This window comes from Syngnathus typhle, linkage group LG17 (assembly GCF_033458585.1).
Source record: "Syngnathus typhle isolate RoL2023-S1 ecotype Sweden linkage group LG17, RoL_Styp_1.0, whole genome shotgun sequence".
NCBI classification, from domain to species: domain Eukaryota; kingdom Metazoa; phylum Chordata; class Actinopteri; order Syngnathiformes; family Syngnathidae; genus Syngnathus; species Syngnathus typhle.
The window spans coordinates 2,453,238-2,472,028 of record NC_083754.1 but is presented as its reverse complement, the minus strand read 5'-3'; the positions used below and the strand labels follow the sequence as shown (position 1 = coordinate 2,472,028).

The window sequence follows — 18,791 nt, the reverse complement described above, 5'->3', positions numbered from 1 at the left end:
ACATGTATAACAAGCCTTTTGATTCAACTTGCGCTGTCTGCTTACGTCTCGGGCCCGACCAGATTTTTTTTTTTTTAGGCCTATATACGAAAGGGAAATAAAATAGTTGCCGATTAATCGGCAAATTCATACAGACGGAATTGATTGTTTCTCAATTCGCTTTTTGGCTGCAAGATGGAGAGCTAAAGCCCGGGGACTTGCTTGACTCTTTCTTCCCGTGGCCTGGACCTGACACTGGGGGAACATGTGGTGAGAGCAGGAGGCTTCTAGCATGAACAGCTTGCAGGCTGGCTAACATGCCAGAGACAGGAAGCCCGGGGGCAGCTGTTTACTTACCTTATCTGCCTGAGAGATAAAGCCAGCTTTGACACACATAGCCGACAGCTCCCACACATAAACACAGCGACGCTCGCAACGCGGCCGTGCGCAGCCACACGCAGGCAAACCACACAAACACTGCGAGCCACCGACACTTGGACCGGGTTCATGCGGGGACACAGACTGACAAATGCGGTTGGGCGCTGACTTCCAGACAGCTGGTGGTCAAAGGTCGCCGTTCTATATGGGCCCTCGTTTCAGTGGCTTGCTTTTTTTTTTCTCTTTTTCTCAGGCCTCAGCTTCTCTATCTCTCTTTTTTCCTGTCTATCTCTGTCATTCTCACCCACTCTCCCTGCTTATAACATCAGTTCATGCTGTAGGTATGCAGATGTGGCGGTTCCCTTTCCCAGAATTACTGCTTTTGGACTGCTTTCTCCCCCCTTTTTTTTTTTTTTTTTGGAAAGCCCCCACCATTTCTGGAGGATGTATGCTGATTACATGCCGTCTTTGCTGGTACAGCTGGATGTTCATCCACTCTTTGTGTCCCACTCTAGTGCTATGGATCAGGGTCTGCCACTCATGATGTTACATTAGGTGCAATTTTGGGCCCACAAGTCAAAATCTGATTATTTAGGAAAGTTTTTTTTTCTCTTTTCAGATCGATACCAGTAGGAGTATTTAACGATTCTAGTGCTGACGCCACATGTATTTTCGATAAAATTTATTATTGAAGATATCTGAGAAGATGGAAAGCAATAGTCAGGCTGACTTACTTCCAAATGATCCCCATGGGATATTTTGCCTCTATCTTAATCGAGAAGGGAGGATTTGCAGCCACTCATTGCTCTCCCAATTCATTAGTCCAAACGAGCATTTATGCGGCGCCCACATTATTTTTTACAGGCCTACTTTGTGTTTCTGTGGACTTTTACAGCCCTCGTTAAAGATGTCCTCCAAGCTCCAGATAGAGTTGCGAGTGTTTATTTGCTTAGTTCACAAACCCAGAAATAAATAGCTAGTGTTTTCTGGTTTAGATAGGGAAGCCTGTGAAAAAAATTGTGATTCCTCAGCAAATTCTACCTCTCTTGATATTTTGCTAAAATGTGCGGGAATTTGGCTATATGGTGCATTTGCGTTTCTTTGGCCCTTAATGTTATGCCACTGATTGAATGGCTGCGTGCGAGCTGGTGCCCACTCTAAACTGCTTCAACCCCCCCCAATCCATCCATCCATCCACCCTTCACCCCCTGCTCTCCTCCACTGCTCTGCCAACAAGTCTCTTTCTTTCTCATTCCTTCTTTTATCCTCTCTCCTTCTCTCGTCGTCTCTCTTGGCGGGGCAAAATGTTCCCACAGCTCTCACAATACCCAACCCCACCCACCCTCTTTTCTTCCTCTCTCATTCACTCCTCTTTTTCTTGTCTCTACTTCTCTATACTGTCTGTCTCTACTCCCTCTTTTTCTGCCGCCATTTTTTTTCCTCACTGTCTCCCTCCCCCTTCATTCTCAGCCCCTCTCCCCACATTCCCTGGCAAAGCCTGGCATCACATGATCTTCTTTTCCACTTCTGCCCAGACCATGGCCCGCAGAAAAACACATGCACGTACGCTGACACGTTTTTAGCTTTGAACCTCTGTGCAAGACAGTTTCTCCATGGAACATATACTGTACAAATATACTGTGTTTGTCATCTCCGATTCTTATTCTGCAAGAGTTCTGAGAAGTATTCGGGAACACAGAAATCCTAGAATAATACCAAGGTAGTTTGAATGGAAATCTAAGTTGAATATGTCAAATTTGACAAACACTTGCTCTTTGCTCTTGCATATTTGAGTTTAGAGAGATTTTTGGCGCCTCAAATATTTGATCTGATGAAATGAAATATGCCAAAGTAAAAAAAAAAAAACCTCCACCGCCCTCCTGAAATCTCTCCCACAATTTATCTTGTGGAGGTTGATTTATTTACCATGTCTCTACCATGTGTCCCGTTGCTAACATAGGACATCTGCTGGCCATACGACAGAACTACATCCTCATCTAATATGATAGAGTGGCTTAAGCAGTTATGTAGGAGGAAGAAAAAAAGTGCAATGTTTCTCTCGGGAGAAAATACTTGAAAATAATACATCATCTCAATGTTCCATATAAGCCAAGCTTGATTATATCCATCAATGTTATGCAGAAAGCCATGAGAACAAGCAGACGTCGCCCCCCCCCCCATTCCTTCCCCTTGTCCAGCTTCCCCTGTACATCACAGCTCATCAGCATAGGCACAGATAAAAGATAAAAGAAACTGTGTGTGTGTGTCGGGGTGGGGGGGGGTTTCACGGGCAGCCAGCCAGCCACCCCCTCCACTCAGCCCTCCATCTTTCCATCCCTTGCCCTCGTCTCTCTCCCATGGTTGATTCCCTTTAGGCCCTTCTCACCCCCCCCGCCTGCCCGCCTCACCACTCTGTGGCATTGGCACTGGGAGGGCGCAGGCGGCACACAGACGGCCACGCAGATGGGCAACGGGCAATGCAAGGGCTGCCTCCCCACACCTGCTTCTTGCTGGCACAGGGCTCAGGCTACGGCGTGCACGTGCACATACTCATACATGTTCAGAAAGAAAGGGAACATCGTCCCATGTGAAACACAGGCTAGTAAAGAGCATGCATACATGCTTGTGTGCTATAGAAAAAAAAAAAAAATCACCGTCTCCCTCCCACACGCTCAGTCACAGATGTTTACATGCTTATCTCCAACTATGCCTCAACATGTGCTTGCCAGACTTTTCTTTTTTCCTTAACATATATCATGAGACACAATATTCCATCCTTGTAAAATCATGCGCCATATTTTTAGCCTCACACCCCCACACAGTCAGTCACACATGAGCAAAGCAGCGAAACACGTTTCACAATTAATCGCCTGGTGTTGTCTTGTCACATATAATGTCATACCAGCCAGTCAAAGGACTTCATAAAAATGTCCTCGTGTTCATTCGACAGCAATAAAATGATCGTTTCGGTGTCGGTAAGTGCCGCTTTGTTTCCTTTCACTTTGGGAAATGTTTCGGTGTGGAGCTGCTGGTTTAATAGTTAGGGAGTGGTGGCCAAAATAACTTTCAAGGAAAGCCCCCAAAATAGTACGAGGGGGGAAATCCATCCTAAATCAGAAAATCCCGGTGTTATTCCCAAAATTTCCGAAGGCTTCGTCTTCATTTGTAAGCATACTAAATCAGCCATCAGTACAGACTGTAATCTTTTTAATAGTGTCGTATTAGAAGTTTGCCAGCGACCCAGCTTCAGCATCCTCTCGTCCTCCAGATGTGACAAAAAAAAATATCATGCCATTGCCAAAACGGGTAATGAATATGCCTCGATGGCTTCGTCGGCAATTACCACAAAGTAGCTCACATGCAATGCTATCTTAATAAGATAATAACAATGATGACATTTAAAGATAACATTGAATTCCAATGCTAGAGGAGATTTTTTTGACAAATATATTTTTTTTTAAATACACCATGCTTAACTTGATTGAGATTGCTGGAAGATGGCAGCCAAGAAAAAAAAGTATCATCCTAAACTTTGCTAAACTAGAAACCAGAGGAGGCAAGGGAAGAGGTAGAACATGTGGATGTGGAGTGGGTGAAGGAGGAGGTGTAGGAGGAGGAGAAGGAAAAAAAGATGTTGAAATGAAGTCCAATAAAAGAGCCGAGTGAACATCTGTGTGGGATAGCCGTGGGGATTAGGAGGGTTTGGAACATTTTAAGCGCATTAAAGATTTAAAAAAAGGGTCAGAATGTTTAGCAACATACTGATAAACCTCTTAAGCGAAACCCAATTGGGGAGGCTGCTTGGGTTTCTTTATCCAGAGGCTAGTAGATGAGGGGGGGGTTCAAGAGGCTGCTGAGAAAATTGAAAAAAAATGTGTGGAGGGGGGGGGCATATAGACATAAATGTGACGCTGAGCACTTATTAACCATTACATTAAGTACACTTGCAGAATCGAGTGTAATCCAATGCAGGAGTCAAAGTTTTCACTTTACGTGGGAAATAATCTTTCTGCATGATTCCCTTGATTAGCAAGTGGCAAGATTTTAAAAACATACCTTGGCGTTTCGATTCACTCTACTCCACTGCAAACTTTGTGTGTCACAATTCGAGCCGTCACTATTAAATATTTTGGGGGAAATGAAAAAATACAAGAAATGATGAATTTGGACCATCCTAAGGTAAAAAAAAATACCACTTGAATTTTTGATAATCGATTACCGTAATTTTCGGACTATGAGTCGCGTTTTTTTTTTTTCATAGTTTGGGTGGGGGGGCGACTTATATACATATATGTTTTTTTTTTCACTTTTTTGGGCATTTTATGGCTGGTGCGATTTATACTCCGGTGCGATTTATAGTCCGAAAATTACGGTAGTTGCTGATTAATCAGTTGATTTTGACAGCATCTTTAAAATTGAGAGTCATTGTAAGGTCATTGTTGGGTCATTGTTGGGGTTTTCAAAGCTGCCAAATTCAGAATTTTCAATTATTATTCTCCCTATTCAATCTCAGTGCACTTGTCCTGGGAAATGGCTCGCTTAATCCAATGCGTGCTAAATTCCCATTTGTGCTTGAAACTTTCCATCACATCTGGCCATAGATGTGTGGGCACACCACCACAACTGAAATCCCACATTCACCCAGAGTCTGATACTGAGCTGTTGCCGGTACCCGCACACTGGAGCTGGAATGACAGGCTTTGGACCAGCATTGCTACTTGCCATAACTCATCTAGACAGATGAATAGCCAGCCCAAAAAAGTGGCAGAAGGAAGACAGAGATGAAGTGGGTGAGAACAGTGGTGGACTTGTCCGCAGAGCTTTCAAGCAGTCGGAGGTGGAGGCCTCTATCATTTGACTGTGAAGTGAACCATGTCTGCATCTGCTCAGCTCGCCCTAAATGACACCGTAGTCAGAGTGCGAAGGCACGGTGACAAAACCAAAAGTTGACCGTCACAACGGAGCAGTGGCTTGTTTCCATGTTTGTATTGGAGTACTCCAGGCTTCTTGTATCTCACCGATGTCTTTTTTTTTTTTTAAATCACTACGGTACAGCCACTGAGTTTAGGAATAACTATTTGGGGAAAGGCTCCAAAGGGTCATAAGGTCATCCTTGAATGAGTTCACATCTCACCATTTGTATAATGTCTTAGATTAATTAATAATTAATTCATTTGACTTTTTCAATTTATTTGGCAGCACCTTTATTGTTGATTAAGAAGCTAACAGTTTCAATATTGTCAAGAGCCAAAACACAATTTTAGCGCTAAATATCATATCAATTTAAATCGATGTACATGAAAAAAATTCATTAGCTTTTCCTTGATCGCTTTGCTCAAAAAAAAAAGGTGGCCGTCAAGGTGCAATGTTTGCTTGAGTGTTTGCTTGAGCACTCAAGAAAAGCTTTAGTGGAAGAAAAAAAAAAAAAAACGCCATTTGTTCATCAGCACTTGCATCCTGTATGAATACATACACTCTAAATGCCTCCATTAGTGCCAACAATGGCTGCACATGAGTGACTGCATGTTTGTTTTTGACAAGTTCAAGTGGCTCTTAATGATTTAGCCTTGCGCTTCTATGTCATTGAGTGACACAGACTCAAAATAAATCTTTTTTTCTCACCTATACATGTATAGAATTCGCCAAATAACAAATGTCACATTTAACCTTTTGTTTACAAGTGTGAGGAGTGTATCAGTGGGAGTACACTGCTTTGACCGGGCAGCATAATGTGTGTGCTAAGTGTGATAACATGCTGTATTTGTGTGTTTGTGTATTATCTTTGGAGGGGCATTACCAAAGGGGGCCTTGGGGCGACTGTGCGCACTAGATAAGGCTGATTCATCTGTATTTCAATATGTGAGTGTGTAATAGCATTTTATTTTTGCAAGGAAATGAATCTATGTTGTGTATGAGAGAATTTCAATGTGTGTGTGTATAGGTGAATAGGGCCTGTGGGTAGGAGATGTTTTTTGGCAGGGGTCTAAAGAGCATCAGCTGGAGCAAGGTGCTCATCACAATACATAGGCACATTGTTCATATTGACAGATGAGAGTCTCAACGCAATCGGCCTTCCACCTATGAGGCCCCTACGACTCCCTTTGTGACCTGGATCTGATACCTGTGCATTAGGGGGAGCAGGTTATTAGGAACTTCTTCAGCAGATAATGACAGTTATATGTGCCTTTGTTCTTTTTTTATTGGTGGATTTTTTTTACCAAACAGGAAGGTTGATGCTTGATATTGTAATGATTACCATTGAAGGTTTTTTTGGTTTTTTTTTTAATAAATAATCTCTACCTCTCCTTCATAACACTATATGAGTTTGCTGGACATTAAGTTAAACTTTACGGCAACATGGGCCTCGCAGGACAGCAGTCAAGTACCCCGCCGCACTCCATTAACAATACATATACGCTGTCTTTTTTTTTTTTTTTATCTTTAAGACCATTGAGTCTGTGTGAAACAAAAAACGGCACGCACGTGTACGTGTGTGTGTGCCTCTGTGTGTATGCGTGTGTTGGTTTGGGGGTGCCGTCAGCTAGCAGGAATGCATGAGTACCGCCAAACCTAAGATGGCTGCCAAGCGCTAAGATGGCTGCCAGGATGCTGTAGAGCGACAGTATGATAGATAAAGAAAAACAAAGGCGGGCAATAGGATTTTTTTTTTTTTAAAAGTGGACCCCAGGAGGGCATAGTGGTCAAAATATCAAAAATATCTCCCTGGGTGATTATGATTGTTTTTTTCCCCCCCTCGTTCCGTGTTGATGGGCAGCCACCACGAATGGTGCTGCAGTGAGCTGGCAAGCAAAGCTTCAGTGCCACCCAAGATCAAAATCACTAGGCTTTGAGGACTTTGACATTCAGGAGCAGAGTAGCGGCTGCAAGGAGATGTATTCTGGTCCGGGCCAAATGTCCCCCTCTTGTCCATGGAAGGCCTCAATGCCACAACTCTGTGTGCTAATGGGCTTGAATGGTGCAGACCATAAAGCTCCACAAGGCTGCTTTAAATAGTCCAAACAAACTGAGCTGAAGCAGGCAACTCTCTGCCTGCCTGCCTGTCCCAATACAAGTTCACATAAACACACAGCGATACACTCCAGACAAATTCCCACAAGCCCCCCCCCAAAAAAGTACATTTTTACTATCACCCTTCATCTTAGATAACAGAAGCCAAGAGTTTTTTTTTTTTTTTTGAGACCGCAAATAACTTACGATGACGCGGACCTTTTGCTAAACTAGTAAAAACAATCCAAACATTCCTCAAAATGTCACAATTAGACCTTTTCTGACAAATGACCTCTGGGGAGACTTCACCTTAACATCGCTCTGGGACCGAACTATAATAATACTGTGGGTAGGAAAAGAAAAACAAAAAACATTTTAAACAGACTATAAAGAAGATAATGAGGACTGGCACATTTTATTGTAAATGTGGTTTAATATCGTAGGATATAATTTGCCTTTGTTGTGAGAGTCGACGTAAATTGTAAACCAGGGTAAAATGAACTAACGCTTGATTCTCAGTAGAAAGTTTCCCTAAAACAGGTTTGAAAAATTTCCAAAGCCTACTATTTGTTGAAGCACTGAATTACTCCACTGTATGCATAATTTGTGGTCTATAATTACAAATTTGGTTATTAGACCTAAAATGTCACTTGGTCCTTTCCATAAGTTCTGAAAGTTGTTTCTGGCGTGAAACTCCTCGAGGCTTGGATTGCTTTCAGACTCCCGTCCACCTGAATAACCTTGACTCTTCCACTTTTGTCATGTTTCAGAACAATCAGGACAATCAGACAACTCAAACCAGCAAGGAGAGACAGATGTCAAACCCCCGCCAAATGGTAACAATGCATTTATACACTGATCTCACAATTTAGGGACTTGCACATACTTGCATAAATGCTTTCAAATGGCTGTCAGCGCCGGGGGCCCCGTATAGACACCAACACACACTTGTGCATGTACGTACACCTACTGGACATAGAGGCCTCTCTGAGAGCAAGTGTGTCCCAACAGAATTTGGCTAGGTTTATTATGCTAAGGAAAGCGGATGGTACCGTAGTGTGGGGATTGCGGTGGCCCACTCATAAATCACACTGACGTTATTAGAAGATGGGAACCACATGGCCGCTGCAGAGCTTAGCACTGACCTCATACGCCGTCGCCGTTGTGGTTAACCCTGACATTGCTTGACTGAATGGGGAGCAGAAGGGAAATGAGGAAGGGGCTTGTAGTGAGGAGATAAACAAAGTAAGGAACAGAGAAGGGAAATGGAGGGATGGAATGAAATGAGTCTCATTACATACGGGGCCACGGGATTGGTTGCGATGGGAAAATCGAATGTCAGTATGAAGAAGGGCCCAGTAGATGGCAAAGATCTTATAAAACACAATTAATAAGATAAACTAAATGACTGTTAACAGAAGATAGGACTGTACAGTTTTGCATTAAGAGGGAATAAAATAGCTGACACGAGCACACTTGACCTCTACGAATGTACTTTTTGAAAAATATGCTGGAACGCAATACATTTTTAGTTATACTAGTTCTTTTAACGACTTGCCACAATGCTAACATTAGTGTTAGTGACTTGCTTTTACAACCTTTGCGGCACTCTAAAGACACACAATCAGACAGTGTTTATTTCAAGATGGGACTTTTCTTTTGTAACGCTGACAAATCTTGATTGTGTTTAGCCTGTGTATTTATTGGCTCGGCTTCTTTCTTCTAACCTTGTCCCGGACACTTAACGTGTATTCACCGCTGTATATTTGTACTCACCGCAAAGTCTTAAAAGTAAATTGTACCTCCTGTCTGTCGGTGGAACATACAAATGAAGAGAAAAGAGCAGTGTTGTTTTCGACTGCTACTAAATCCGAAACTGACTTGCGACTTCACTTTATAATACTGTTAGCGATCATCTTTTGCACGCAATCCGGCCGCTTTAGAATTTGATAGCTATACGTAAGAACTTTATAGCATCCCATCATTATTTGGCCCCCAATTGTAGCATAACCTAGTTTTAATATCATTGTGGTCCACAAAAAAAACCCCTGCAGAAATCAGTTGAACAAAAATGTTATGGGTGGAAAGGAGAAATAATTACAATGGTTACAGTGATTTGCACTGGTTTTACTGCTTCTGTGGTTACACAATTAAAAATGATAAGAGTGATTAATTATTCATTTTGTTTGAATGTGGCTAAAATGATGCATTCTTAAGTCGAGTTTAGCCTAATTGCTGTGTGCGCGTGCGTGCTGAACTGTCAAAAGAGAAAAAGTCAAAACATATTGGAACCAAACGGCCTCCTGTACCTTATAGGAAACACATGTATGACACCAGCCTCGTGTCAACCCTTTTGCACTTCATCCCAGCGTGCTCATGTATAGTAAAACACAGTATGTGTGTGTCCGTCCATATGCATATCTACAACATGTGCCACGCAGCCCTCTCACTCTGTTTTTTTTTTTTTTTACACAGGCCACTTGAGTTTCCAGGACTGCTTTGTGACTTCAGGGGTGTGGAACGTAGCCGAGCTGGTCCGCGTGTCACAGAGTGAGTCACGACTATAATTCACCCTGTCAATGTCTCCAGAAAGACACACAGTTCCTATCGTTTGTTGCACTGCTGCTTGTATCCGGTGAGACAGCCTTGCAGCTAAGTTAAGCACAGCAGCAGCTCTCTTTACAACTGGTAAAAATTTGCAAGGGGGGAGTAATGCACGTTTTACGACAGAAATTACAATTTTTGCTTGAGCTCACTAATTCCTTTCATATGTCCGTCCAAAACTTGATATAACTTGTTCCATTCCTTTTCCTGGTTGGCTAGTCACACTTTTGAATTGAGTGCTACAATAAAAAAAAACGAATATAATCATGTTAGCACACCACACATTTAAATTAGAAAGCAAGCAATTCATATGTGTAATATACATTTACCAAGTGTATCAGTTTTGCTTTTTGTGATTTTAAAATCTTTTTCTCTATCCAGCCCCAGTAGCTACGGCGACCGGCCCCAGCTTCTCTCTGGCTGACCTGGACAGCCCTGGATACTACAACATCAACCAGGTCACCCTGGGACGACGCTCCATCACCTCCACTCCTTCCACCAGGTACTCTATCATAGAGTATGATAAACTTGACAGTTTTCATATTGTTGGCACAATCTAATGAGAAGCCATCTGTACTAAAAAAACACATTGCTCAGTTGTGATTTACATCATCATTGATGTAAGCAGTATGGGTAAATATCAGAAAAGAAAATGATTTGACTGCTCGGGATTTTTTCTTTAAATTGGCCAATTTATTTTTTTATTGTTTCTTTTGTTTGTGTAAAAATAGTTGTTTTCTATGTGTATTTTTTTATTATTATTTTTATATAAGTATATTATTATGTATTCATATTATATTCTTTTTTAATTCTATTATTTTTAATTACATTATTATATTCTTTTTTATTATCTAGATTTCATTTGATTGTGCACGTGTACCTAAAATTTTGATCAATCTGTAGACAAATACACAAACACCCTCAATGGCGGCCCTTTCTATTAACACTCCTCATTTCCTAATTGTTTAACAAACTGAATTCTACTGTACTCTTGTGCTTAAGCTTCTTCTGCTTTCTGATTGTGCTTTCTCCTCCCCCCTCTTCCTTCGTTCCTTCCTTCCTTCATCACTAATCCTTCTCATTTCCTTTCATTCGACCAACCGATACATCCGTCACTCTGTCTGATGTTTGGGTGTCTGTTTTTCCTCGCTCATCTTACGCTGCAGGACCGAAATGGAGCTTTATGCAAGTCTCCCACGGAGGTACACTCATCGCTGCATATCTCCCTTGATACTAATGTAACACAGATCCCTTCATCACACTCGCACAAAACCCAAGCACGCTGTCACACACACAATTTGAAGCGCTTGAATGCTTTCTGCCCCCTTGTATTTTATTGTTCACAGATGTGCGAGTGTATAAGAATGCGCAATCACATGCTGAACGTATCTCGGCATCACGTAACATTGTGTGTTTGCTTTTTCGTGGTAGGTTGAACGTTGATTCAGCATGTTGAGTAGAAATCTGGTCTCGTATTACTTATAGTCCTCCGTGGCATGAAATATAATAGAGTTGAACTTCAATGGAGGTCATCTATACTGTATTTAAGCACTGCAAGGCCAAGTTCTTGAGCACAATGAAGAATCAAATAACCTCCATCTTCCTTCTCAGCTCTAACAAGCGCAAGTCCATTGACGACAGTGAGATGGAGAGCCCGGTGGATGACGTCTTCTACTCGGGCCGCTCGCCGGCAGCTGGCAGCAGCTCGCAGTCCAGTGGTTGGCCCAATGATGTGGATGCAGGTAGTTTCACTGCGATGTTTGAATTATTTCATTTATTATAAAAAATGAATTATTTGATTGAGCCTGACAGGAATTTCCAAACACTTTTTTTTTTCTTACTAAACAAGGCCTGACTAGATGAAGCTCCGCCCCGTAATTCACAATAATAGCACTTCAAGATGCTACCAAAGTTTGATATTAGCCAAAGCACAAAGTTTTTTTTTTTTTTTAGACCAGTGCATCTCAAATCTTTTACACCAAGTAGCAACTTTAAAAAATATTCGCCCCCCAACTACCACCATTTTGTACAACATTGAAATACAGTAGAATAGTCGGCCTAAGTGTTCAAAAAGTCAGGCCATGCTTTTCTTCCTAAAACCTACATTTCATGCTGAATATGTTTTTCATTTTGGTCATTCTACTTCAACAGCCACTCAAGCTGGTTAGAAACTAATTGGTAGACTAGTCCATATAGTACGTGAGGAGTCCCAATAGAGACATTTGAATTGTATATAACTAGCCAATGAATTTTGTGTTTTACTGTGTCATTTTTTCCAAATGTTTTTTTAATTTTCTTTCCATCCCACTGTCACTCCTACTCACATGCTGCCATTTAATAGCACTGCTGTAGCCATGAAACTTTAGAATAGACACTTGCTGCACCCTATAACGTCAATCCCCTAATGTCCATTATTTAACCACCACTTCTCTTCCCCCCCCCCTCCAATCTCATTCTTTCCATCTTTTTCTGCCGACTCCCCTCTTCCATTGTTAACTCTTCCCTTCTCCCCTGTTTGGCCTTTCAGTGCAGCACCATTTGGCCAGTGTGCAGGAGAGGAAGATTAAGCATGAGAGCGATGGAGTGCAGTTTCCTTACCATGGTTAGAGCAACATTAAACATTATACTGTGTACATGTACTTTTCATATATGGCTCACACCGACCTCACCTTCTGCCTCTTTCTCTGTTTTCTTTTCGAAAGTATGTCCTTTACCTTTGAACTCTTCTCCTTCTCCTGTCTTCATCACTCGTGTGTCTTGTTTTCTGGCTATGCTGCTGCTGGGTGGGGTAATGTTTCTGCCAGATGTCTGCTGTTGACCTCCGTGGATTTACCAAAGCCTTTTGGTTGCCCAGTATCTCCATCTCTGTCTAAGTGGGGGGGGGGGGGAAAGAAAACCCTGGTGCAATCAAACCAGGGTCATTTACTGACTGGTCAAATCCAAACTGTGTTCAATTTAAGATGCATTTGGAGAAACCCCAACTTGCAAATTTCTTCTTGGAGAAAAGAAAATGTTGATCGCCACTTTGGGTGTTACAAAGCAACTGTTGAATTACGGCGTTTGGGACTATCCTGCTCTTGATTGTCTAAACAGAGCTGTCGAAGGTCGCCCCACCTGCCATAGACCTGCCTCCCAACCATGGCACATGACCCAAACAAATACCTCTAAATGCACCCAGGTGTATCATCAATGCGCAAGATGCCTTCTGCCTCCGAGACGCACTTCACGCACGTTTTACAAAAGATGCACGCACACACACGTGCAAAAGCATGATTTTTATCACACTCTCTTTCTGTGACATCCATTCACACATACACACTGGCCAATCTGGAGAGGGGCTGTGTTCCAGTCCAGATGGTGCCTCCATGTGTCTGCAGTGGAGGGAGCTACTGGGTTACAGCAGACATCTGCTCTTGTGGTGCTGGTGATGGTGTTGAGAGTGATCGAGGGGTGGAGGATGGGGGGGGGGGGAGGCCTCTGCCTGCTCTCGAGCTAACTCTCAACCCGAATGAAAAGCTCTGAAGCTTAGCAGGTGATCATGTGATTCATCATGAGTTTTTCTGTGCTGCTTTGCTTGCTCTCTCTCTTTCTCTCTGCTTGCTTGCCTCCTCAGTGGTGGGAAAATCTTTAAATGCTGCTTAACCATTTTTGGGGGGGGGGGGGGGTAGTTGCCAAGTATTTGTGGACTTTCAACAATTGTGTTGGGGTGTGCGTATATTGTGGAGGTGCCATCCCTTGTTTGCCATATGAGAGCGTTAATGATGTGTAAGCTCGTCAGCTAATCAAGGATTTGCTTTAGGCACATTATTCTTTGTTTTTTTCCCCCAAATCTGAGTTTTTGTTTGTGTTGTACCTTCTGTCATGCTTGCACATGTGCGTTCTTGTCTTGGAGTGTTTGCTAAGAACCTGTACTGTGACAGTTGGAAGTTTGTGTGGTTGCCAGTCTGTTAATATGACAAGACTAGATGATTCCGGTAGCAATCGCCCGTCAGTCTGCTACAATGTGATCCAGGAACCTAAATATGATGTTAGTACATTTGCACCAAGCTGCAAAACCACCCTAGTGCACACCATGGAATAACACTTTTTTTTTTTGTACAATTATAAGAGCGCGCTCAGACAAAGAGTTAATCACATACATAATTCTCAGTAAAGCTTTTGTTTTTTTTTGAAAGGAAATGTGTAATGCTCAAACTACTTCTACAAGTTTCAGATTCAAAATAATATAATATAATATAATATAATATAATATAATATAATATAATATAATATAATATAATATAATATAATATAATATAATATAATATAATATAATGTCCACATCATTGTACGATTCTATACTTTTATTTCCCCACTAGAAGTCTGGCTTTGTAGATTATTGTAGCCAGAACTTTATTTCAGAAGTCAAGACTGCGGTACTCTGCAGAGGTCAATGCACCCTTTGGGTCCGGCCCTCAAACTATTCTAAATTGCACCTTTTGTATGACCATATATCAAAATAAGTTCCCTCAGCGCCGGCCACACGAGGCCCGGATCACAGCAGCGAGCCTCTTTTATCTGTAGCTCTCACACTTTTGGCCATGTTTCTGGTCCACTGCTGAGCTGGACCTATAATTAGCATGGCCATTTTTACCAAAATGATGAATGTTTCATCCAGGTCTTCCACCTCAGTTGACGTTTATAGACGAGGGTGAGGGGGGGGGGGACCGGAATATATTTTTACGTGCGTGCTGGCCATGCCGTCACCTCCGGTTTCCCAATTAACTCCTTCCTCCATCCATCTGCAGCCTCTTCAGTGGCAACTTGCCCAGTGCTCACCATCCTGCCACAACAGCCTGTGCATGTGTGTGTATAATTTGAACGTGATCCATAATGTCTTTAAGCGGGATTATAAAATGCCCGATATAGTTGAAGAGTGTCTGCTGTTGAATTTCATTCATTGGAGGCTGTTGTTTGTGTTGAACGTGCGTCCCTTTGCTCTGGATGGAACTTCCTTTGCGAGGAGGTTGTAAGATGTTTGCTGAATCGGAGTCATCACATTGGCCTTGGAGGCCATATTTGTAATCTTCAGTGGGCTTTTGCACACCACTCCATTGGACATCCTATTTGGATTGCCACTATATTTCCCAGCTCTCCTGTCTCCTGATACTCTGCGCCCAGTCACGCTCCTCGCCCTCCCCGTCACTTCCTTTTTTTTTTTTTTTTTCTTTTTACTCTGACTGCTTCAAACATGGCCTCTCATCAAGCCCCGCCCCGACGTCCCACGCCCATTATGACAGCTAGGGTACAGCTCGCCAACTGTACGCAAATATAATCTGTTAAACCAAATCAATGATGATTCCAAATGATCTTTGATTTCAGTCAATCATTTGATTCTTGCAATCAAATTCAAAAGATTTTTTTTATTTATTTATATATAGAGTCAAAGTAAGCAACGCAGCCATGTTTCATTAAAACCTCGTCTCTGTTCTGCCATTTTGTTGATCCCCTTTTTTTACCAGGACTGTCATCGCCTGGTTCTCTTAAGAAGCCGGGGAAATTCGATTTCAGCGCCCTGTCCTCCCAGACGAGGTCCCCCCGCATGGCGTTCACCCACCACCCACTGCCAATGCTGGCGGGAGTGAGACCAGGTGAGACCAACCTAGCTCCAGACCCTAATCGCTCCCTCCTCCTCCCCCCCATCAACCCCCACCTTTATCCTCCTACCCACTCCCACCACTTGAGCCCCCCCCCCCCCCCAAAAGCGGGAGCAGTGTTTCGGGGGAAATGAGAGCGGCTGGGAATTGACAAATTTGGCAGGTAGCTCTTCTGTGCTCGCCTCCGCCTCCTCGTCTGTGTCTTCTAACGTCGGAGGGTTTTTGGTCCGACTGGTGACAGCTCTTGGGATTCTGGGCGTGTGCTTTTCTGGGCTTGGTAGATGGTGAGAGGTGGCAAATGATTTGCCTACTTACGTGCTTGAGCTCCCTCTTGCAGTTTCGCCTTGATTGTCATGCATTTGAATCCAAGTAAAAATGATGTGGCCACTCTTCTTGAATGCAACATACATGTTCTGTTTTGTCATATGCACATTTCCTGTGAGCTTCTATTATATCGTTGATAGATATTGTCCCGTCACACTGTTCATCTCATTTCTTTCCTCTGGTTGGAGGCGATTTGAAATGAATTTGCCTTCATTTTCATAAACACTGATTGATCAAGTGATCCAGGGATCACATCTGTTTTATTCAGACTGGCAAGAGCAGAAGATTAGCACTTGGAGTGAAATGCTTTGTGAACCAGCTGGTCCTCCATCACGCTGAAGCAAGAAGCTCATGATAACAGCAGATATCAAACAAAGCCAAACGAGTCCAGACAATAAATCGCAGCTCTCCTAATTTTATCGCCACTGCACAGATAAAGGGAGAAAGGGGGGGAGGTTCTTCTCCTATTTGGAAAGGCTACATGTGTGAATCCGGCCAAAGGAGAAGCTCCCTGCAGATAATTTTCCATGAGCTTTTTGTGTGGTTCGGGTACATTAAAGGCTTATCAAGCCATCAATCCAGTATGAAGGGACGAGGTTGCCCATTAACTGTTGATTGGCTGCGGTTCCAGCGAACCCATCTCCGTTGCAAATACAAATTTGCAGATACATTCACAACAATGTATTATTCGGATGTGATTTTTTTCCTTTGTCTCTAAAGCCTTTTTAGAAGTGTTCATTTTAGTGCTGCTCTCGTGTTGGTTTAAGGCTTCAACCACATCATCACCGTAGTATTTATTTATTTATTTATTTATTTATTTATTTATTTATTTATTTATTTATTTATTTATTTATTTATTTATTTATTTATTTATTTATTTATTTATTTATTTATTTACCTACTTACTTACTTACTTATTTATTTATTTATTTATTTATCTATCTACCTATTTTTTTTTCATCTATCTATTTTTAAAAAAGATTATTATTATTTTTATTTTTTTTATATGTATTTATTTTTACCCTATTTTAATTTTATTTTTTTTGCTACCTGCTACTAAGGGATCCAAGGCGACTGTTATCGCGAATCACATTGGAGCTGTCCTCACACGGCACGGCGGCGTTTTTTGGCCATGATGCTGCTCCCTTTATTCCCATTCAGCTGAGTAGCAGGGCGGAGGATCCAAAGTCTATCCTCTCATCATCAGCTCTACCACTATAAACCTTTTTCCCATGCCACCCCCCCATCCCTATACTCCCAGATAGTTTGGCTTTCACCCACTCTTTAATGGGATTAACAGGGGGACTATAGGAACAGGGTGCAGGCAGCCTGGCATGGGTGCAAGGTGTTGCCGGGCTCAGGGGCATAGACCCCCTTTCTGGGGGGTAATGCAAAGGGGTTGGCACTCTCATGAAGTACACTCGCGCGCACAATGTATAAGACGTAAGTACCGAAGAGTGTTGGCAGCCTTACGTGGGCAGCTGGGGGGCTTGGATGGGACGGGTGTTGGACTGGCACAGTTAAGGGGAAGAATGGGCCGCTAATATAAATCAAGTGGTAATGGATATACGTCTGACAGAGGGGGCTTTGTGTGTCTGTGCAACTGCCCCCCTCCCCCCCCCCCTCGCTCACACTTCACACTGATTTTTACCCTATTTTTAGTGCAATAATGATGGATATTGAATTCCCTACCACACATGTAGTAGTTTTGACACTACTAAAGGCTTCGGAAAGTAAAACAGCCTATTTGGAAGGCTGTGTGAAAAATGATATCATAAAAAAAATAAAAATAAGTGAGTCAGATCAAATATTGCTTCAGGCTCTTAACGCCAAGTTGCACCGATGCCAACGAATCAAATCAGCTCGTAAGAACGGCTAATTTAGGACAGTACTCAATGATCTCTTTGTGCCTTTCCGTTTTACAAGCTCTGCAGGTCTCGTTTTGAATGTTAGGTTCTGTGCTTGTGTGAACTATGTATGACATTGAAGGTTGCTGACAGAAGCTTTTTTTTTTTTTGCATCTTTGTCCATATCAGAAAGCAGTGTGTGTGTGTGTGTGTGAGCGAGAGAAAGAGAGAGCTGTCCTCTGCAAAGCTTTATAGATTCACTGGAGTGATCGTAAAACTTTACGAGCATCGACCATAGCTATTAACCCAAACCAGCTTTTCGTGAGAAAACAACGTTTGCATTTTAGATTTGCACTTAAACTTTAATGATTCCTGTTGTCATGTGATCATCGTGCAAGCATTATTCACAATGTGTAAAAATGAGCACGGGTGGTGCACGCAGTCGCGTAATTCACATTTCCGTCCGCAGGTAGTCCTCGTGCTTCTGCGTCAGCTCTGCACTTCCCATCTCCCTCCATCATCCAGCAGTCCAGCCCCTACTTCACCCACCCGACTATCCGCTACCACCACCACCCTGGTCAGGATCCTTTGAAGGAGTTTGTGCAGTTTGTCTGCGCTGATGGCCCAGGGCAGGCCGGCGGACAGGTAAGGTTCACCGCCTGTTATCATCTTCTCCTTTATGAAGAACAAGTAAATGCCACGTGGCCCTATTTTGCTTTAATTACCTGCAAATTTTCTTGAGAAGGGGAAAGTCTGTGTCATGTGGCTTAATTATGTCATAGTGTTTTAATTGGGGGGGGGGGAAAAAGTTAATTGTAGACAGATGACTGTTAATCATATGATTTGGTGGGTTACCAATGAATTGTAATTAAAAACAGACTGGAACGATGATATGGGAGAAAAACATTTCGGTTTTAATAGAATTATATTGAAGAACTACAAACCCTCCAAAGCATGCCTTGTTGATAAGGTCATAGGTCAAATGGTCATACTGTATTCATTTTGCTGATTTCAA

At 42.5% G+C, this 18,791-nt stretch overlaps 1 protein-coding gene across 17 annotated transcripts in view; it reads left to right on the top strand.

The window, feature by feature from the left end:
- The window catches only part of nfixb (nuclear factor I/Xb), a 90,388-nt gene that overhangs the window by 61,071 nt on the left and 10,526 nt on the right, over positions 1-18,791 (top strand). For 7 of the 17 annotated variants that reach the window (XM_061302377.1, XM_061302382.1, XM_061302384.1 and 4 more), the window contains 8 exons: positions 8,136-8,201; positions 9,841-9,915; positions 10,351-10,471; positions 11,136-11,171; positions 11,581-11,711; positions 12,497-12,571; positions 15,471-15,599; positions 18,246-18,421. In XM_061302377.1, coding sequence (XP_061158361.1) covers positions 8,136-8,201; positions 9,841-9,915; positions 10,351-10,471; positions 11,136-11,171; positions 11,581-11,711; positions 12,497-12,571; positions 15,471-15,599; positions 18,246-18,421 — 809 coding nt within the window. The remainder of the gene's footprint in view (positions 1-8,135; positions 8,202-9,840; positions 9,916-10,350; positions 10,472-11,135; positions 11,172-11,580; positions 11,712-12,496; positions 12,572-15,470; positions 15,600-18,245; positions 18,422-18,791) is intronic. The other 10 variants (XM_061302381.1, XM_061302393.1, XM_061302376.1 and 7 more) reach the window with 6 other exon arrangements.